At 45.8% G+C, this 16423-nt stretch overlaps 1 protein-coding gene across 1 annotated transcript in view; it reads left to right on the forward strand.

The window, feature by feature from the left end:
* The window catches only part of CLNK (cytokine dependent hematopoietic cell linker), a 163102-nt gene extending 160049 nt beyond the window's left edge, over nucleotides 1–3053 (forward strand). Inside the window, exon 25 of the mRNA XM_066233102.1 lies at nucleotides 1261–3053. Within this exon, the coding sequence (XP_066089199.1) occupies nucleotides 1261–1407 (147 nt within the window). The 3' untranslated portion in view covers nucleotides 1408–3053. The remainder of the gene's footprint in view (nucleotides 1–1260) is intronic.
* Nucleotides 3054–16423: the final 13370 nt, after the last annotated feature.

Raw genomic sequence — 16423 nt, forward strand, 5'->3', positions numbered from 1 at the left:
AAGGTCAGTTGAGGCCCCGGGCGCAGAAGAAAATATTAGGCCCCTTACAAAAAAAAAAAAGAGACAGGGAAAATAAAAATACACGTTAACCATATTTTAAACAAATAAAAAATACGATGTACTATTAATGTTAAAATTGCACCTATGAAACCAAACTTGGTGTCATTAGAAAAAAAGTGTCAAGTTGGGGTTTGAGGGGGCCCTTCAGAAGTTGGGGCCCCAGGGCGCATGCCCGGTGCACCCACTGTTAAATCCGCCTCTGCTGCCCACTCGCTCAGTGAGGGTCGAGCCCTGACGAGAGACACTTGGGTTTGTTCCAGGTGGGGGGGAAGGTAAGGGAGGCCCCACAGAGTCCCCGGGGCTGACCGCGGGAACTCAGCTGCGTTTGCCGCAGCAGGACCCTGTGCAAGCAGTGACGTGGGACCAGGTGGCCTGAGTCTGGTGGCTCGGTGCAGGGCGCTGCACTGCCTCAGCTCACCTTCAGTCTCCCCAAGGGCTTGTGTGTCCCCCTTGATAGCTCATCATTCTCATCCCTCATCCTAAGAGCTTGATTATAACATCCACTTTAAAAAAAAAAAAAATTACTTTCTGACACTTCCACTACACCCCTCCCCCCAAGTGTTAAGGAGTTCACCTCTTTTCCAAGTAAAACTATATATCAGTACTTTAACCCAGTGGTCCCCAACCTTTTTTGGGCCACAGACCGGTTTAATGTCAGAAAATATTTTCACAGACCGGCCTTTAGGGTGGGATGGATAAATGCACAAAATAAAATTATGCGACCGGCGTAAAAACTGTGGTATTTTTAAATATAATTGTCAAATTTACGAGACAAGCGTCAAGAGTGAGTCTTAGACGGATGTAACAGAGGGAATCTGGTCATTTTTTAAAAATAAAACATCGTTCAGACTTAAATATAAATAAAACGGAAATAATGTAAGTTATTTATTCTTTCTCTGTGGACTGGTACCGGTTCATGGCCCGGGGGTTGGGGACCACTGCTTTAACCTACAGGTATAAATGACATGAACATTTATATTATTTTTTAAAAAAGATTTTATTCATTTTAGAGAGGATAGAGAGAGAAAGAAGGAGAAGGGAGGAGGAGCTGGAAGCATCAACTCCCACATGTGCCTTGACCAGGCAAGCCCAGGGTTTCAAACCGGCGACCTCAGCGTTCCAGGTTGACGCTTTATCCACTGCGCCATCGCAGGTCAGGTGAGATGTACATTTCCATTAACTTTTCTGTCTGTGTTTCAGAAGTTTGACTCAGTGGAAGACATCATTGAGCACTACAAGTACTTCCCCATCATCCTCGTTGACGGCAAGGACAAGACGGGAACTCGCAGGGAGCAATGCTACCTGGCCCGGCCGCTCCCTCTCCACAGACTCCACTGCCCCTGGTAGCCTGACCGCTGCGGCATCACCGGCCCCGGGGCCCAGCGCCCGGGCACTGTACACTGGCTCCCAGAGGTGACTTTCTGTGACCTTAAGGGACTCCATCTTTGACTTTGTAGAAAAGGAAATCGTTCTCTAGTGGAAATTGGAAACCCAGTCATGGTTTGGAAAGCTCACCAAGCTCCAGTCATATTTGGAAAGAAATATGTACAAGATGCAAGAATAAAACCTAGCATTTAAGAAAAAAAAAAATCTGCTCAGGAGAAAACTATAAAGACGGGCATTACAGTCACGTTACCTGCAGACAAGCATCAGAGGACAAGAGACCAGTGCTCAGTGTCTGCAGCCGGCACGTGGTGGCAAGTCTGGGAGCGACTCCCAGGCCTGTGCTCCTCCTAGGACCCGGTGCGGCCTTTCTCTGTTTCAGAAAGGTTTTCACCTGTGGATTTACAATGTTTTCACCTGTGGACTTACAGTGTTTTCACCTGTGGACTTACAATGTTTTCACCTGTGGACTTACAGTGTTTTCACCTGTGGACTTACAGTGTTTTCACCTGTGGACTTACAGTGTTTTCACCTGTGGACTTACAATGTTTTCGTTATGCCGCTGGTGTTGGTGAGCGTTGTTAGCTCTATTTTATCTGCACTCCCAGAAATGCCATTGTGGGGAAGAAATACGGCAGGAAAACAAGAGCACTGGTGATTACTGCCTGAAAGACAGAGCTCAGAAATGCGTTTACTACGCTGTGAGACGGCCATCTCCGGTGCTCTCCGCTTAGAGCCGCTTTAAGACAAATGGGACTGCCTGACCAGGCGGTGGCGCAGTGGATAGAGCATCGGACTGGGATGCGGAGGACCCAGGTTTGAGACCCCAAGGTCGCCAGCTTGAGCACGGGCTCACCTGGTTTGAGCAGAGCTCACCAGCTTGGACCCAAAGTCGCTGGCTCGAGCAAGGGGTTACTTGGTCTGCTGAAGGCCTGAGGTCAAGGCACATGTGAGAAGGCAATCAATGAACAACTAAGGTGTCGCAATGCCTAACGAAAAACTAATGATTGATGCTTCTCATCTCTCTTGTTCCTGTCTGTCTGTCCCTGTCTGTCCCTCTCGCTGACTCTATCTCTGTCCCTGTATTAAAAAAAAAAAAAGACAAATGGGACTAGCAGATTCGTGGTTAAGGGGGTGCGCTTAGGTCTGAGTGAACGTAGAATTATATATTTTTAAAATTCCAATTGTGGACTTCTATTCAAAGGAAGAGCAGTCTTCTAGTTAATGTCACGTTGCGGGAGCACTGCCCACGTCCCTACTCAAGGCTAAGCGGACCTGATTTTATTCTTGTTTTCCAATTCAGATGAGGAGACTGAGGCTCACAGGGGCTATTGATTTTATCAACGTAAGAAGAGAGCCCAGGCCCTGGCCGGTTGGCTCAGCGGTAGAGCGTCGGCCTAGCGTGCGGAGGACCCGGGTTCGATTCCCGGCCAGGGCACATAGGAGAAGCGTCCATTTGCTTCTCCACCCCTCCGCCGCGCTTTCCTCACTGTCTCTCTCTTCCCCTCCCGCAGCCAAGGCTCCATTGGAGCAAAGATGGCCCAGGCGCTGGGCATGGCTCTGTGGCCTCTGCCTCAGGCGCTAGAGTGGCTCTGGTCGCAATATGGCGACGCCCAGGATGGGCAGAGCATCGCCCCCTGGGGGGCAGAGCACCGCCCCTGGTGGGCGTGCCGGGTGGATCCCGGTGGGGCGCATGCGGGAGTCTGTCTGACTGTCTCTCCCTGTTTCCAGCTTCAGAAAAATGAAAAAAAAAAAAAAAAAGAAGAGAGCCCAGAATTTTACCCATCTTTGCCTGGCTCCCTCCCAGCATGTCTTCCCGGGTACATTTCCTGCCCTGTGAAATTTTACAGAGAGAGGGAAACAATCTGAAAATACAGAGGTACCCATCTTAAACTATACAGCTAAATAAACTCTTGTGAGATGTTTAAAAAAAGAGTTCTGGTTGAAATGAAGAGTACACGATGACTTCAAATGTCACCAGAGCCTACATATGAAGTTTATAGAGCATTTATGTAGAATGTCACGATGCAGAAGTAACCAAAATAGATTTAAAAAGTCAAGAGCTGTCAAGGCAAATAATACACACACACACAATGCCCAGGGTTATGTCTTGTCCAAAACAGCAGACAATGAGCAGTGAGGGGAGCTTAGTCTCCACCCTCCCGGGGGACAGGTGCAGGGCTCTCTCCTTCCACAAGGTCGACGGGCAATGATGACTCTAGGTTAGAGGAGGAGCATCTGACGAAGGAGCTCCTTGTCAAGTTGGAGCTCCCGATACTGACCCGGGCCCGTCGTAGAACGCGCCTGCGCAGGGTAACACGCGGGCCAAGACACAAGAGTACTTCAATAGGAGATTGGCTGCTAAGGCGCAGACTGGGGGGAGCTTAAGGCAGTGTGGTGGCTGCTCACGCTCAACGGGGCACCAGCAAGGCCAGGCCTCCGTGGCAGACCCTGCAGAGACCACAGGCTCGTGGGCAGGAAGAGCGTACTCCTCACTCTAAAAAGCTACTGGGCGATTATACCGAGACGTCCGATTCAGCTACTCCCTGGGACCGTGCCATTCCGTGCTGTGCTCTCAAGAAGTTTTTCCGAGTCTCCTCCAGCATTCCAGCATTGTTCTTCTTAAAGTAGATAAACATCAGGCAGTGGCTGGCCTTTTTATGAGGCTTTTTTTTTAATGCTTTATCCCCTCTTATTCATAAATGCATGATTCCATGCTATGAGGAAAAAGAAGTAGAAATCAGCCATTTTTAAATGCCCACAATACTTATAAATGTGAAAAATCTCCAAAAAGAAAGGGAGAACTCAAGATTTGGACAGGGGTTTGCTTGGGTCACTGGGATGTGAGGGACCATGTTCAGTGGGTCTTACGGAACTCGGATGCCGAGACAGGAGTTGGGGGGGCAAGCCTCGATTGGAAGTACTGCCTGTAAGACGTCCAGGGAAGGAGGGACAGGGCAAGTTCTTCTTTCAAGGGAGATCCAAGTGGCCCACCTCTGTGTCTGCCATCAGGTCATTCTCTTTCTCACTGTAACGGCATTTTGCTGGTCATCGATCAGGAAAGAATAAAGACATATAACTTTTCATTGTTTGTACTTGATTATTACAGCAGTTCTGTAGAGAGAGCGGGGCAGGTGTTCTTAACCCATGTTATGATTGAGGCAACGGTGCCTCCGTGGCCAAAGTCTTCCTTGTGTCATGGCCGGACACGAGGTTTTCATACGCAGTACTCCGTTCGGTGTCTCGTTGGGTCTGTAGTTAAGAGTTTGGTGAACGGGGCTTGGCGTGCCCACATTTCAAAGGGTTTTCATCCCTCTTCCACTGTTACTTCTTTTTCAGCTGGGAAGTGTCACTTCATACCTTGCCTCCAAAGAGCAGGAGAATTTTAGCTTTATCTGGTTATAGCAGCCACGACGCATTCACAACTATTTCTTTTTGACAGAGTCATTCCATTTGGGTCAATTTGTATCTTCCTCATCTTTAATCATGCCTTGTTATCAAAGTACTTGTTTGTGTGCAAATATGTATTTGTTGCTAGGCAACCTTGTAGCTGTTGGCAGTATAGCAGTGAGTTAAGTGGGAGAAACAGACAGCAAGTAAGTAAGTATACAATAAACAAGATCATCTAAGTTGGTTTCCCATTACTTTGTTTTCTTTCCATTTTAACACTTACTAGGGAGTGCTTGTCCTGAGGCCAGTATGAGATATTTTGCTGATGCCCATTTAAGATGGCTTTAAAAGGTTTTCAACCAGAAAATTTAAAAATTTTTCAAATTTACTTAATGGAAAATCCCTCCTCTTGGGTGTACAGGTGTGCGGGGGAGGGGTGGTGTTTGAGTAAGCACATTATACCTGAAATCAATTATTCTGCCTTAATAACTACAAATTTTATCCCATTGTCAAATTTAGCCCATTGCTATGTGTGTGGTCACATACACTTTTTGTACAATGGTCTACATTATGTATGATTAACATTGCTTCTTGGCCTTTTGGCTAAGATCAAGTATATTATGTATGATTAGCATTCTGTTTGTGTTTCTATTTTTTTTTTCACCCTGAGTAATATTTGTTCTAACTAAGCACATTCACTTTTTTTAAACATCCATGATTTACAGCTGAACTAACTTAAATGAAAGCAAATATGTAATTAAATGTTCTAATGAGACAGGTTAGTAAGCCAGGACAAGTGTTACAAGGAAACAGACAGATAAATGGCCAAGCAGTTTACAGCCATCGAGTAAATCATAAAACCCTCTCTTCCCTAACCAAGGACATTTAGGACTAAATGGTTTACACGTCTCCTCCCCCACCGGAGGGTAAACAGCTTAAATCGCCCTCCTCAGGCAAGTAGACAGCAGAAACCCAATTAGTGCCCTTTGTGCCAGCCAAGGGTGGGTAAAGTTAAGGCACTAAATCTCATTTTGGTGTTCCAGCATGAAGTTCATGAGCCTTCTATTGAGATCTGCCCCTAAGGCCTCCCCTAAACTCCCAGCCTTTAGAGCCCTCAAAGTGAAGGACCCAGCTCGCTCTCCCTCCTGGAGCACGCCCCCACCTTCCATTTCCCCTCTTCTTCCTCACCCCAAGGGACCCCAGGAGACTCATAAGCAGGGAGCAATGGGCAGTGGCAGCTTGTCCCGGATGACCCACAAACCTGTGTCCAGCAGCCCCGCCCAGGCCCTCCCCCTTCGGGGAGACCGCCTCCCCGAAGCCCGTTCTTGTCTCACTGTCCTCAGCGGTAATAACTGTCCTCTCAGAACCACCTGGACTCCTGTTGTGAAATGGTTGCTGAACGAAGTCAAGAGCCCACACACTAAAGGCCAGCCTGAGGGAGACCCTCTCCTGGACCCATCCCTGTCCAGTGACATTAATATTTTTGTAATGGAGTACTAGAAAAAGGAATTCAAAATATAGTTTAATTTTTTTTTCATGCCCTATTGTTTCTAAAGCCGCTTTGAAATCACAGTTAGGATAAATCTATGAAAAATTTTCTGGAATAATTTTTGACCTGTGAGCATTATTAGTAAATGCTAGACCTGGGGGGCAGGGCAGGGAGATGAAAAAGACTTATTCCCTGTGACCGCAGGCTCAGGGCCTGGCTATACAATACATGGAATTAAAAGCCCGCCATGCAGAATAATAGAGTTGGTAATTCTCTCCCTTGTACCACCACTACACTGGCAGGCACAAAGGGCTGGGTGGGGGAGGGTGCAGCTGGGGAAAGCCCCGGGTGTGGGGGGAGGGAGGGTGTTCAAGCAGAGAGCGGAAGGACGCCCCTAGAATACGAGCTTTAGGAGCGCGCACACTCCGTCAGTCTATTTCTGAGCACTCTTATTTTTAGGGCACTATTCTAGAACGTTCTGGTCACTGGTCAAGCAGGGACCACATACTGAATGGACAAGAGAAACCCAATAGACAGCCATCGTGGGAAAATGACAGGTGATTTATTGACTGGTTCTGGGGAAACCGGCTCACTGTATGGGAGCAAAAATACAATCCTGTGTCTAGCTCAGAGCGCACCACACAGATAAATTCTCCATGGGTCAAATAGCTAAACGTGAAAGGCAGACATGGAATTGAGTTGTGTATTTTCTTCTAATAATTTTAATGACTTTGGGGGAGGGAAGGAGTGCTTAAAACTAAAACATGAATCATTAAGGGAGAGATGGAGAGATTTGTTACACCAGAATTTAAAAGGTTTGCAAAAGTTAGGCAAAGTCCAAAGGCATTTAAACCATCGAATGTAACACGACCAAAGGATAGAAACTAGCAAGTCATATATTTCAAAACAAAACAACAACAACAAAAAAAAAAAACCTCTAAGTCCTGTAAATTATGTCAATGTAAGAAAAGTCCAAATCTGTAAGAATTTTTATGAGTTTATTTGAGCCAAACTGTCAACACTTTTGCCAGGAAGCAAAATCTCAATGGATTGAGAAAATGTTCTGGAAAATGGCCATTTCACCATTTATTTTCTACAACAGAATCAAAGGGAAAGATACAAAGGGGTCACATGAAATCCACTGGTGATAGATGAGGGGGGCGGGAGGAAGCAAAGTGGGGGAATCTTTGGGATTGGATAAAAAGTAAAACGTATAGACACAGACCTTTTTACATAGGTAAGTAAAAAAAAAAGGTTAACAGTTGGCAATTAACATGATAATAAGGATGAGGGGATTTGTGGTCTCTGCTGGGATGGGGGAGTTGTGCCCTGAGGGGGGGGGGCAGGAAAAAATTATTCATACACTTTCGAGGTATGTTATCAGGTATGTTTAAAGGTGTGTTACTATAGATGCAAAGGCAACCGGCAGACTCCACTCAGGTGAGCATGACCTTCCTGAGAGAAACATCCACCATAGGACGTGACTCCACTCAGGTGAGCATGGCCTTCCTGAGAGAAACTTCCCATCCTAGGCAGACTCCACTCAGGTGAGCGTGACCTTCCTGAGAGAAACTTCCCGCCCTAGGACGTGACTCCACTCAGGTGAGCATGACCTTCCTGAGAGAAACATCCCGCCCTAGACAGACTCCACTCAGGTGAGCATGGCCTTCCTGAGAGAAACATCCGCCCTAGGCAGACTCCACTCAGGTAAGCATGACCTTCCTGAGAGAAACATCCCGCCCTAGGACGTGACTCCACTCAGCTGAGCATGACCTTCCTGAGAGAAACTTCCCGCCCTAAGACGTGACTCCACTCAGGTGAGCATGGCCTTCCTGAGAGAAACTTCCCGCCCTAGGACGTGACTCCACTCAGGTGAGCATAAGCTTCCTGAGAGAAACATCCGCCCTAGGACGTGACTCCACTCAGGTGAGCATGGCCTTCCTGAGAGAAACATCCTGCCCTAGGACGTGACTCCACTCAGCTGAGCATGACCTTCCTGAGAGAAACATCCCGCCCTAGACAGACTCCACTCAGGTGAGCATGGCCTTCCTGAGAGAAACTTCCCGCCCTAGGACGTGACTCCACTCAGGTGAGCATGGCCTTCCTGAGAGAAATATCCCGCCCTAGGACATGACTCCACTCAGGTGAGCATAAGCTTCCTGAGAGAAACATCCGCCCTAGGACGTGACTCCACTCAGGTGAGCATGGCCTTCCTGAGAGAAACATCCCGCCCTAGGACATGACTCCACTCAGGTGAGCGTGACCTTCCTGAGAGAAACTTCCCGCCCTAGGACGTGACTCCACTCAGGTGAGCATAAGCTTCCTGAGAGAAACATCCGCCCTAGGCAGACTCCACTCAGGTGAGCGTGACCTTCCTGAGAGAAACATCCCACCCTAGGACGTGACTCCACTCAGGTGAGCGTGACCTTCCTGAGAGAAACATCCTGCCCTAGGACGGGACTCCCCACCATGACTGCTTTTGGTTATGAGGACGTTTTCATTTCAGAGCATCCTGTGAGGTGAGGTTACTTAAGGTCTCTGAGTCTGCAAAGCCACTGTGCAGGCCTCCCCTGAGCTTGTCAGGGTCAGCATGTGGTCCCTTTTCCATCTACAGTTGAGATGTCCAGCCTTGCTGTCCTGACTGGGTCGTGACGGATGGTGGTGACACCTTGTGCCAGTAGACGCTGTCATGGAACGGAGCTGTCTTTAAGGGAAGATAACACGGAGCTGGGCGGCCGGGACAGGGAAGGATGTCTTCTCTGATCCCCAGCCCCACAATGGACCCGCAGACGGAGAATTTAGCCGGAAGGCTTAGAGAGCGGCCAGGAGGTGAGCAACCCCCATGACAGTGGCAAATGGGCACCCTGTCTGCCCGAGGGATGAGCCAGATGGACAAAGGAGCCCCAGGCCGTTCCTCCGAGCCCCTGTGAGGCTCGCTGAAGCGAGGGGCAGAGGCCAGGAGCCGCTCTGGCACTAGGCTTCACTCCGGCTGACAGCCACCTGACACCAGCGGCCGGAAAACGCTAATTACCATAAAACTGCTGGGCGCTCTTCACCCTTCCAGTTGGTCAACATGAAGGACTCAGAGCCTATAAAAAACAGGTGGACCTTAGGTGCCTGATAATTAACTTTTTTATTGTAATGCAAATACCTGACTTGAAGCTTTTAACTGCTGCAGCTTCCATTTCACAGAAACCCAGCTCAGGCAACACAGGGCCAACCACAAAACTAGATAAAGAGCCAGGCAGCCCCACCTGAAGCTCCCCTTTTAGAGCCCTGAGTAACCCGGAAAACTGACACTTGTGACCCCCTGCTGTCCCCCCTCTTGAGCTCCAAGTACTGGTCTTAGGTTTTAAGTTCACCAATGAGGAGGGAACCCAAAAAAGCCTCGCCCTCCTCCCCCACTCCAAGAAAGGCAAGACGGCAGGCGTGTGGGCTCTCTCCATCGTGACCTCCCAGGTCCGTGACAAGCCCCGTTTTCCAGAGTTCCCTGAGGGTTGAGACTGAGGTGTGTCTAAAAGGAAAAACAGACAAAACCACAATGATAGTTGGACTTTTATTTTTTATTTTATTTATTCATTTTTAGAGACAGAAGAGAGTGACAGAGAGAAAAAGGGAGGAGCAGAAAGCATCAACTCACACACACACACACACCCCAACCAGGCAAGCCCAGGGTTTTGAACCAGCGACCTCAGCATTCCAGGTCGAGGCTCCATCCACTGCACCACCACAGGTCAGGCATTGGATATTTTAATACTCAGAAATAATCAAGTAAGATAGCAAAAATGAAGAAAACTAGAAAATTTCAACAACACCAACATCCAACAAGAACTAATAGTCATCTGCGGACCAGTTCACAAAACAAAGACAGAAAACACATGGTTTTCCTAGTCGACAGAGAACATTCACCATGAAGGACCATCTTCTGGGACCTAAAAACAAGTCTCAATGGATTTTAAAGGACTAGGAAATATATAGGTGATAGTCTCTGAATGAAATCAATAATTGGATGTCTAGGAAAATCTCTAAATATTTGGAAATTAAGCAACACATTTCTAAATTGCTTGTGGTCAAAGGAAAAAAAAACACAAGAAAAGTCTAAAAAAGTTTTCAAACATGAATAATAATGAAACACAACATACCAAAATGTGAGGGCTACAGCTACCCTTTAATTATGATTTAATATAAGCACTTATAGCCTAAAACCCTTAAATGCTTATATTGGAAAGGAGAGTTTCATAATGCAGTGCCTAAGTTTCCACCGTAAGACAGAAAGGAAGCACAAAAACAAGTAGAAAGGAGACAAGATTAAGGATAAGAGCAGAAATCAAGAATACAAACAGAAAGAAAACCAGCAAAGCCAAAGGTTGGTTCTCCCAGTGATTAAAATGAGTCAACAGCTGCTAAAGTAACCAAAAGCACAAGCAAAAGAGAACAAAGTACTAGGAAGGAGTGAAAAGGGAAACCACCGATCCTACAGACACTGTAGACTGTTTAGCATAAGCTCCTTTGTTCCGAGGATGCTGAAAAATATGTCATCCTCTAGATATAACACCAGTACAAGAAGAAACAGAAGCCTGGCCTGTGGTGGCGCAGCGGATAAAGTGTCAACTTGGAATGCTGAGGTCACCAGTTCGAAACCCTGGGCTTGCCTGGTCAGGGCACATATGGGAGTTGATGCTTCCTGCTCCTCACCCCTTTTCTCTCTCTCTCTTTCTTTCTCTGTCTCTCCTCTCTAAAAAAATAAATAAATAAATGAATAATTTTAAAAAAAGAAACAGAAAATCTGACATTTCATTTATGAAAGAAATTAGAAACTTTTCCACATACACACACAAAAAAGCTTTAGATCATGATGGATCCTACCAAAACTCTTAAAGTTACAGCACCAAAATTACACACTTTTTAAGAAAATCAAGAAAGAGGGAACATTCGCCAACTCTTGAAACAGTTGGCAACAAAGCCAACCACAAATAAATACACAAACAAGCACGTAAAGCTGACACAGGCAACACGAAGAAAGAATATTCCAGATTACGTGTTACGAGCATAGATATGAAAATCCTCAACAAAATTATTAGCAAATCCCTGTGGAGACAAGATGTGTGACCTAAGTAACTTTGGAGCTGAGGGCAGACTGCGAGACTACCGGGAAGAAGAACTGCCAGAGTAACATCGTGCTTCCTGTTGATCAAGTTATTTCTCACACAGGCACCTGTAAACACCATATCCTGGGATTAAACAAATAATTGGTGGCAGAGTTGGGGTGGGTGGAGCCAGGTTTCCCACTGCCAGAGGGGAAGGTGACTGATAATCAGAAAAGAAAGAGTCTGGTTTGAAAAAGTCAGTAGGAATTTATGTTCTGCTTATTATACTGTAGGGCAGTGGTCCCCAACACCTAGGCCGCGGACCGGTACCGGTCCATGGGCCATTTGGTACCGGTCTGCAGACAAAGAATGAATAACTTACATTATTTCTGTTTTATTTATATTTAAGTCTGAACGATGTTTTATTTTTAAAAAATGACCAGATTCCCTCTGTTCCATCCATCTAAGACTCACTCTTGACGCTTGTCTCGGTCACGTGATACATTTATCCCTAAAGGCTGGTCCGTGAAAATATTTTCTGACATTAATCCGGTCAGTGGCCCAAAAAAGGTTGGGGACCACTGCTGTAGGTAATATGTGGATAAACATAGAAGTCACTACAGGGATAGACGTGAGTACACGTCTTAGTGGACACACGCCCAGTCCCAAGCTCTGCTCACTTAGCGGGCCTTAGAGCAGTGACAGTCTGGCGGGGAAGACAAACCAACAGTGGGCGGATGTGAGGGGGCCATCTCGCCTTAGCAGATTTAAAACATAAAGCCCCTGTAACTGAAATGCGCTGGGAGTTTACAAGGAGGAAAGTGAAGACGTGATCAAGGCGGTTTTCCAGGTCAGCAGGCCAGAGGTGGTTTGGTTTAAATAAGTTTTGTTGGGAACACAATCGCCTGTCAAATGAGGAGGGAAAAATATACCTACATTAAAAAGAATTCCATGGCTATTAAGCATTTTAAAGATAAAAATATAATGACTACTTAGAAGAAAATCCTATGAAAATATCAGCGTGCCCTTGGCCTCTGAGGCAATGTGGTGTTCATCGGGTGTACTTCTTAAGCAACACAGGAAACAAAGGAAAAAGCAGGGAAATTAAACATTTGACCATGTAAATATTTTAAATACGACGGAGACAATAAGCAACATCAGAAGAGAAAGGATAGACTGCAAAAATATCTTTGAAGCACATGTCCCAGAGAAATGATTCCTATATGTACTACAGAAAGGACTCCCGTAAGTTAATATAAGGACAAACAGTCCCGTTGAAAAAGAATCAAGGGATAAAAATAGCCATTTTATGGAAAGGGAAATCCTGACTCTCACAGGCACATGAAAAGGAGTTCAGCTTCACAATTGTCAGGGAGACGCCAATTAAAAGTAACAGGGAGTTGACGTGTTTTTCACCCAACGGGCGGCAAACAGTTCAGAAGAAGGTTACACCCAGTGCGAGCTGAGGGTGAGGAGAGGGCAAGCCAGGTCTCTGCAAGTTGTTAGCAACAGTGGGCCCTGGAATCACTACAGGGTTTTGTTTTTCTTTTGGAAATTAATCAGGCAAACTCTGTAAAAATGAAAACTCTATGTATCCTTCTCACCAGTTCTAGTTCTGGAGGTTTATCCTATAGAATTAAAAGTAGGAAGTATAAAGGGTGCTGACTGAAGCATTGTCTGCCAACTAACAAATCAACAACAAAAATGAAAGTTCAATCATAGAGGATGGCCAATTAAGTGTCCCCAAGCTGTGGAGTATTAGGCAACTAGTTAAAAGACCGCTTTAGCCTGCTGCACGAATTTCCCCATTGAAATATTCATCACAGGCTGTAAGTGACCAAAGTGCAGAGAAATGCGTATAGAATTCATCTATGTCGGAAAAAACCACCATAGCTCACAACCGGTTGCTTTTTACATTATAGTTATAGAAGAATATACTAGGTTATTAACACCTATATGGTGGGGTGGGGACCTGTCTGAGAAAGGAGAGGTGGTTTGGAGAAAGAGGAGGGAGGGAATGGCCGTGCGACATGAAGATTGCTCCAGCATCGTGTAAGAGAAAGAGCAAACCAGAAAGTTCTACTAATGTGCCAGCAAATGTGTAAAACCAAGCCTGTCTGAGGGCATGATTAGAAGGCAGCATGGGAAAATAAAAATATCTCATTCTTTGGTACCAAGCCTCATAACGCATCCCTCTAAAAGGACGTTTCTTATAACAGTGTACTGAGTCAACAGCTCTGTGCAACTTCTCGCTGTGTTTGCAAGCAATCCACGTTCTTGACATCTTAAGTCCATTTCCAAATATCTACACAACTCAGGTACCACATTTGATCTTCTCTTTAAAAAATGGTCTTCTCTCGCCCTGGCCAGTTGACTCAATGGTAGAGCGTCAGCCTGGCGTGCGGAAGTCCCGGGTTCGATTCCTGGCCAGGGCACACAGGAGAGGTGCCCATCTGCTTCTCCACCCCTCCCCCTCTCCTTCCTCTCTGTCTCTCTCTTCCCCTCCTGCAGCCGAGGCTCCATTGGAGCAAAAGATGGCCCGGGCGCTGGGGATGGCTCCTTGGCCTCTGCCCCAGGTGCTAGAGTGGCTCTGGTCGTGACAGAGCGACGCCCCGGATGGGCAGAGCATCGCCCCCTGGTGGGCGTGCCAAGTGGATCCTGGTCGGGCGCATGCGAAAGTCTGTCTGACTGCCTCCCCGTTTCTAGCTTCAGAAAAATACAAAAAAATAAATAAATAAAAAATAAAAAACGGTCTTCTCTCAAGGGAAGGATGACAGGCCATGTACTCAAGGGAAGGGCAGAGGTAGCTTGGGGGGGCATCCGCCCATGTTTAGGTTTTGTTTTAGAGGAGAAGGGACTGGGAGTGAATATAGCAAGACATTGGGAGTCTCTAAAGCTGGGTGAAGAGTAGGTGGGTATTTGCTAAATACTCTGATAATATTTTTTTAAATATCCCATAATCTAAAAGAATGCTGAATGCCCCACAAGAGAGAAATCCACATTCTGGCTTTGAGGAGTCTCCTGGCATGAATAATGGCTCCTACACAATCAACCCAAAGTCATCAGGCCCTGCTATGGACCCTAATCTTTACACTGGATTTTTATTACTTCATTATAACAAATGGGAGACCAACAAGGGTCACTATACATTCGAGGAAAACCTCCCACTGAAGAGAAGAAGATAAAATGGTCCCCGACAATAGAAAAAAACAACAACTCTATAAATTCTAAGTAGTATAACCCCCAGAGAGGTTAGAGAATATAGTGCATTCACAAAATTCTATAGGAAAAAATTACACATCTCTTGGAAGAAAAATCAAGAAAATCTTCCAGAAAGTAACAGAAAAGAAAAAAGTAGAAAACATAAGAGATTGAGAGACAAAGACAATCAATCAAGAAGTTTTATTACCTAAATAATAATAATAATGTGATGATGAAGATAGAAACAGATACAAGAACAAGAATCATAGAAATTCAGAATTGAAGAACAATTTCCATATTGAAAGGCTGCATTCACTGCACAGAACAATATATATTGATATATGGAGAGAGAGAGAGAGAGAGAGAGAGAGAGAGAGAGATATGATTGAAAGATGACTGATGGATACAGCATCCCAAAAGCTAAAGCAGAAAGTCTGAGTGACGCAGAGTCTCAGAGGGAGGAGACAGGGCTATAAAGAGAGTAGCAGGCATCATGTCAGGGCTCTCACCCCCGCTGCAACCCGGAAAACAGTCGGGCTCTGCATTCAGGCTTGAAGAAATGTTGCTTCAACCTTGAATAACCCATCCATGGAAAGGATGAAAAAGATATTTTTGGACATTAAAGCCTTCCGAAAACTTACCTCTAACACTCTTTCTTAGTAAGTTATTTGAGATAGTCTCTGGCAAAAAAAAAGAAAGAAAGAAAGAAAGAAAGAAAGAAAGAAAGAAAGAAAGAAAGAAAGAAAGAAAGAAAAGGCAAATAAAGAAGCAAGCAAGCAACACACAGAAATGTAAGGCGTTCCAATATCTGGGGTTTTAACATAGTCAAGAGGAAAGAGGTACAGAAAGTCGGGGTGAGGGCAGGTAGACACCACTGCCGACGAGAACTGAAGGTCCAGGCCTGCAGGGAGGAGATCTGGGGGCTGGGAGAAGGGAAGTGAACTTCCGGAACATCCCACTGAATACAGAGGTTGTAACATTTTAAAGATATAGTCGTCCCTTGGTGTCTACCGGGGACTGTTTCCAGGACCTCCAAGACACCGAAAGCCATGGATGTGAACCCACATCCGCCCGCATACTTTAAGTCATCTTTAGAGTACATATGACACCTAATACAGTGTAAATGCTGTGGAAGTAATTGTTGTGCTGTATGGTTTAAGGAATAATAACAGTTAAAAAGTTTGATCAGCCTGACCAGGCAGTGGCGCAGTGGAGAGAGCGTCAGACTGGGATGCGGAAGGACCCAGGTTCGAGACCCCGAGGTCGCCAGCTTGAGCACGGGCTTATCTGGTTTGAGCAAAAGCTCACCAGCTTGGACCCAGGGTCACTGGCTCGAGCAAGGTGTTACTTGGTCTGCTGAAGGCCCACGGTCAAGGCACATATGAGAAAGCAATCAATGAACAACTAAAGTGTCACAATGAAAAACTGATGATTGATGCTTCTCATCTCTCTCCGTTTCTGTCTATCTGTCCCTATCTATCCCTCTCTCTGACTCTCTCTGTCTCTGTAAAAAAAAAAAAAAAAAAAAAAAGTTTGATCAAATATCTATAAACCTGAGTCATATATATACCTGCAACTCAAGTCATCAGGAAAGTTCATTGTGAGGTTTAAAAATGCTGAAAAATTATAAATTATGACACCCATTTCCTTGCATTTCAACATCAGCATTCTGTTCGCCTTCTTATTTTGTCTATCGCTCATACTGATAGTCATTACATACAATTATGAAGAAGTGGTTCAAAACTTCCTACTGACCACCATCCTGCCGGGGAGTGTTGCTCAGCTGAGTGAACAGCGAGCCAGATGAGGGCCT

The sequence above is a fragment of the Saccopteryx bilineata genome, chromosome 5 (assembly GCF_036850765.1).
Source record: "Saccopteryx bilineata isolate mSacBil1 chromosome 5, mSacBil1_pri_phased_curated, whole genome shotgun sequence".
NCBI classification, from domain to species: domain Eukaryota; kingdom Metazoa; phylum Chordata; class Mammalia; order Chiroptera; family Emballonuridae; genus Saccopteryx; species Saccopteryx bilineata.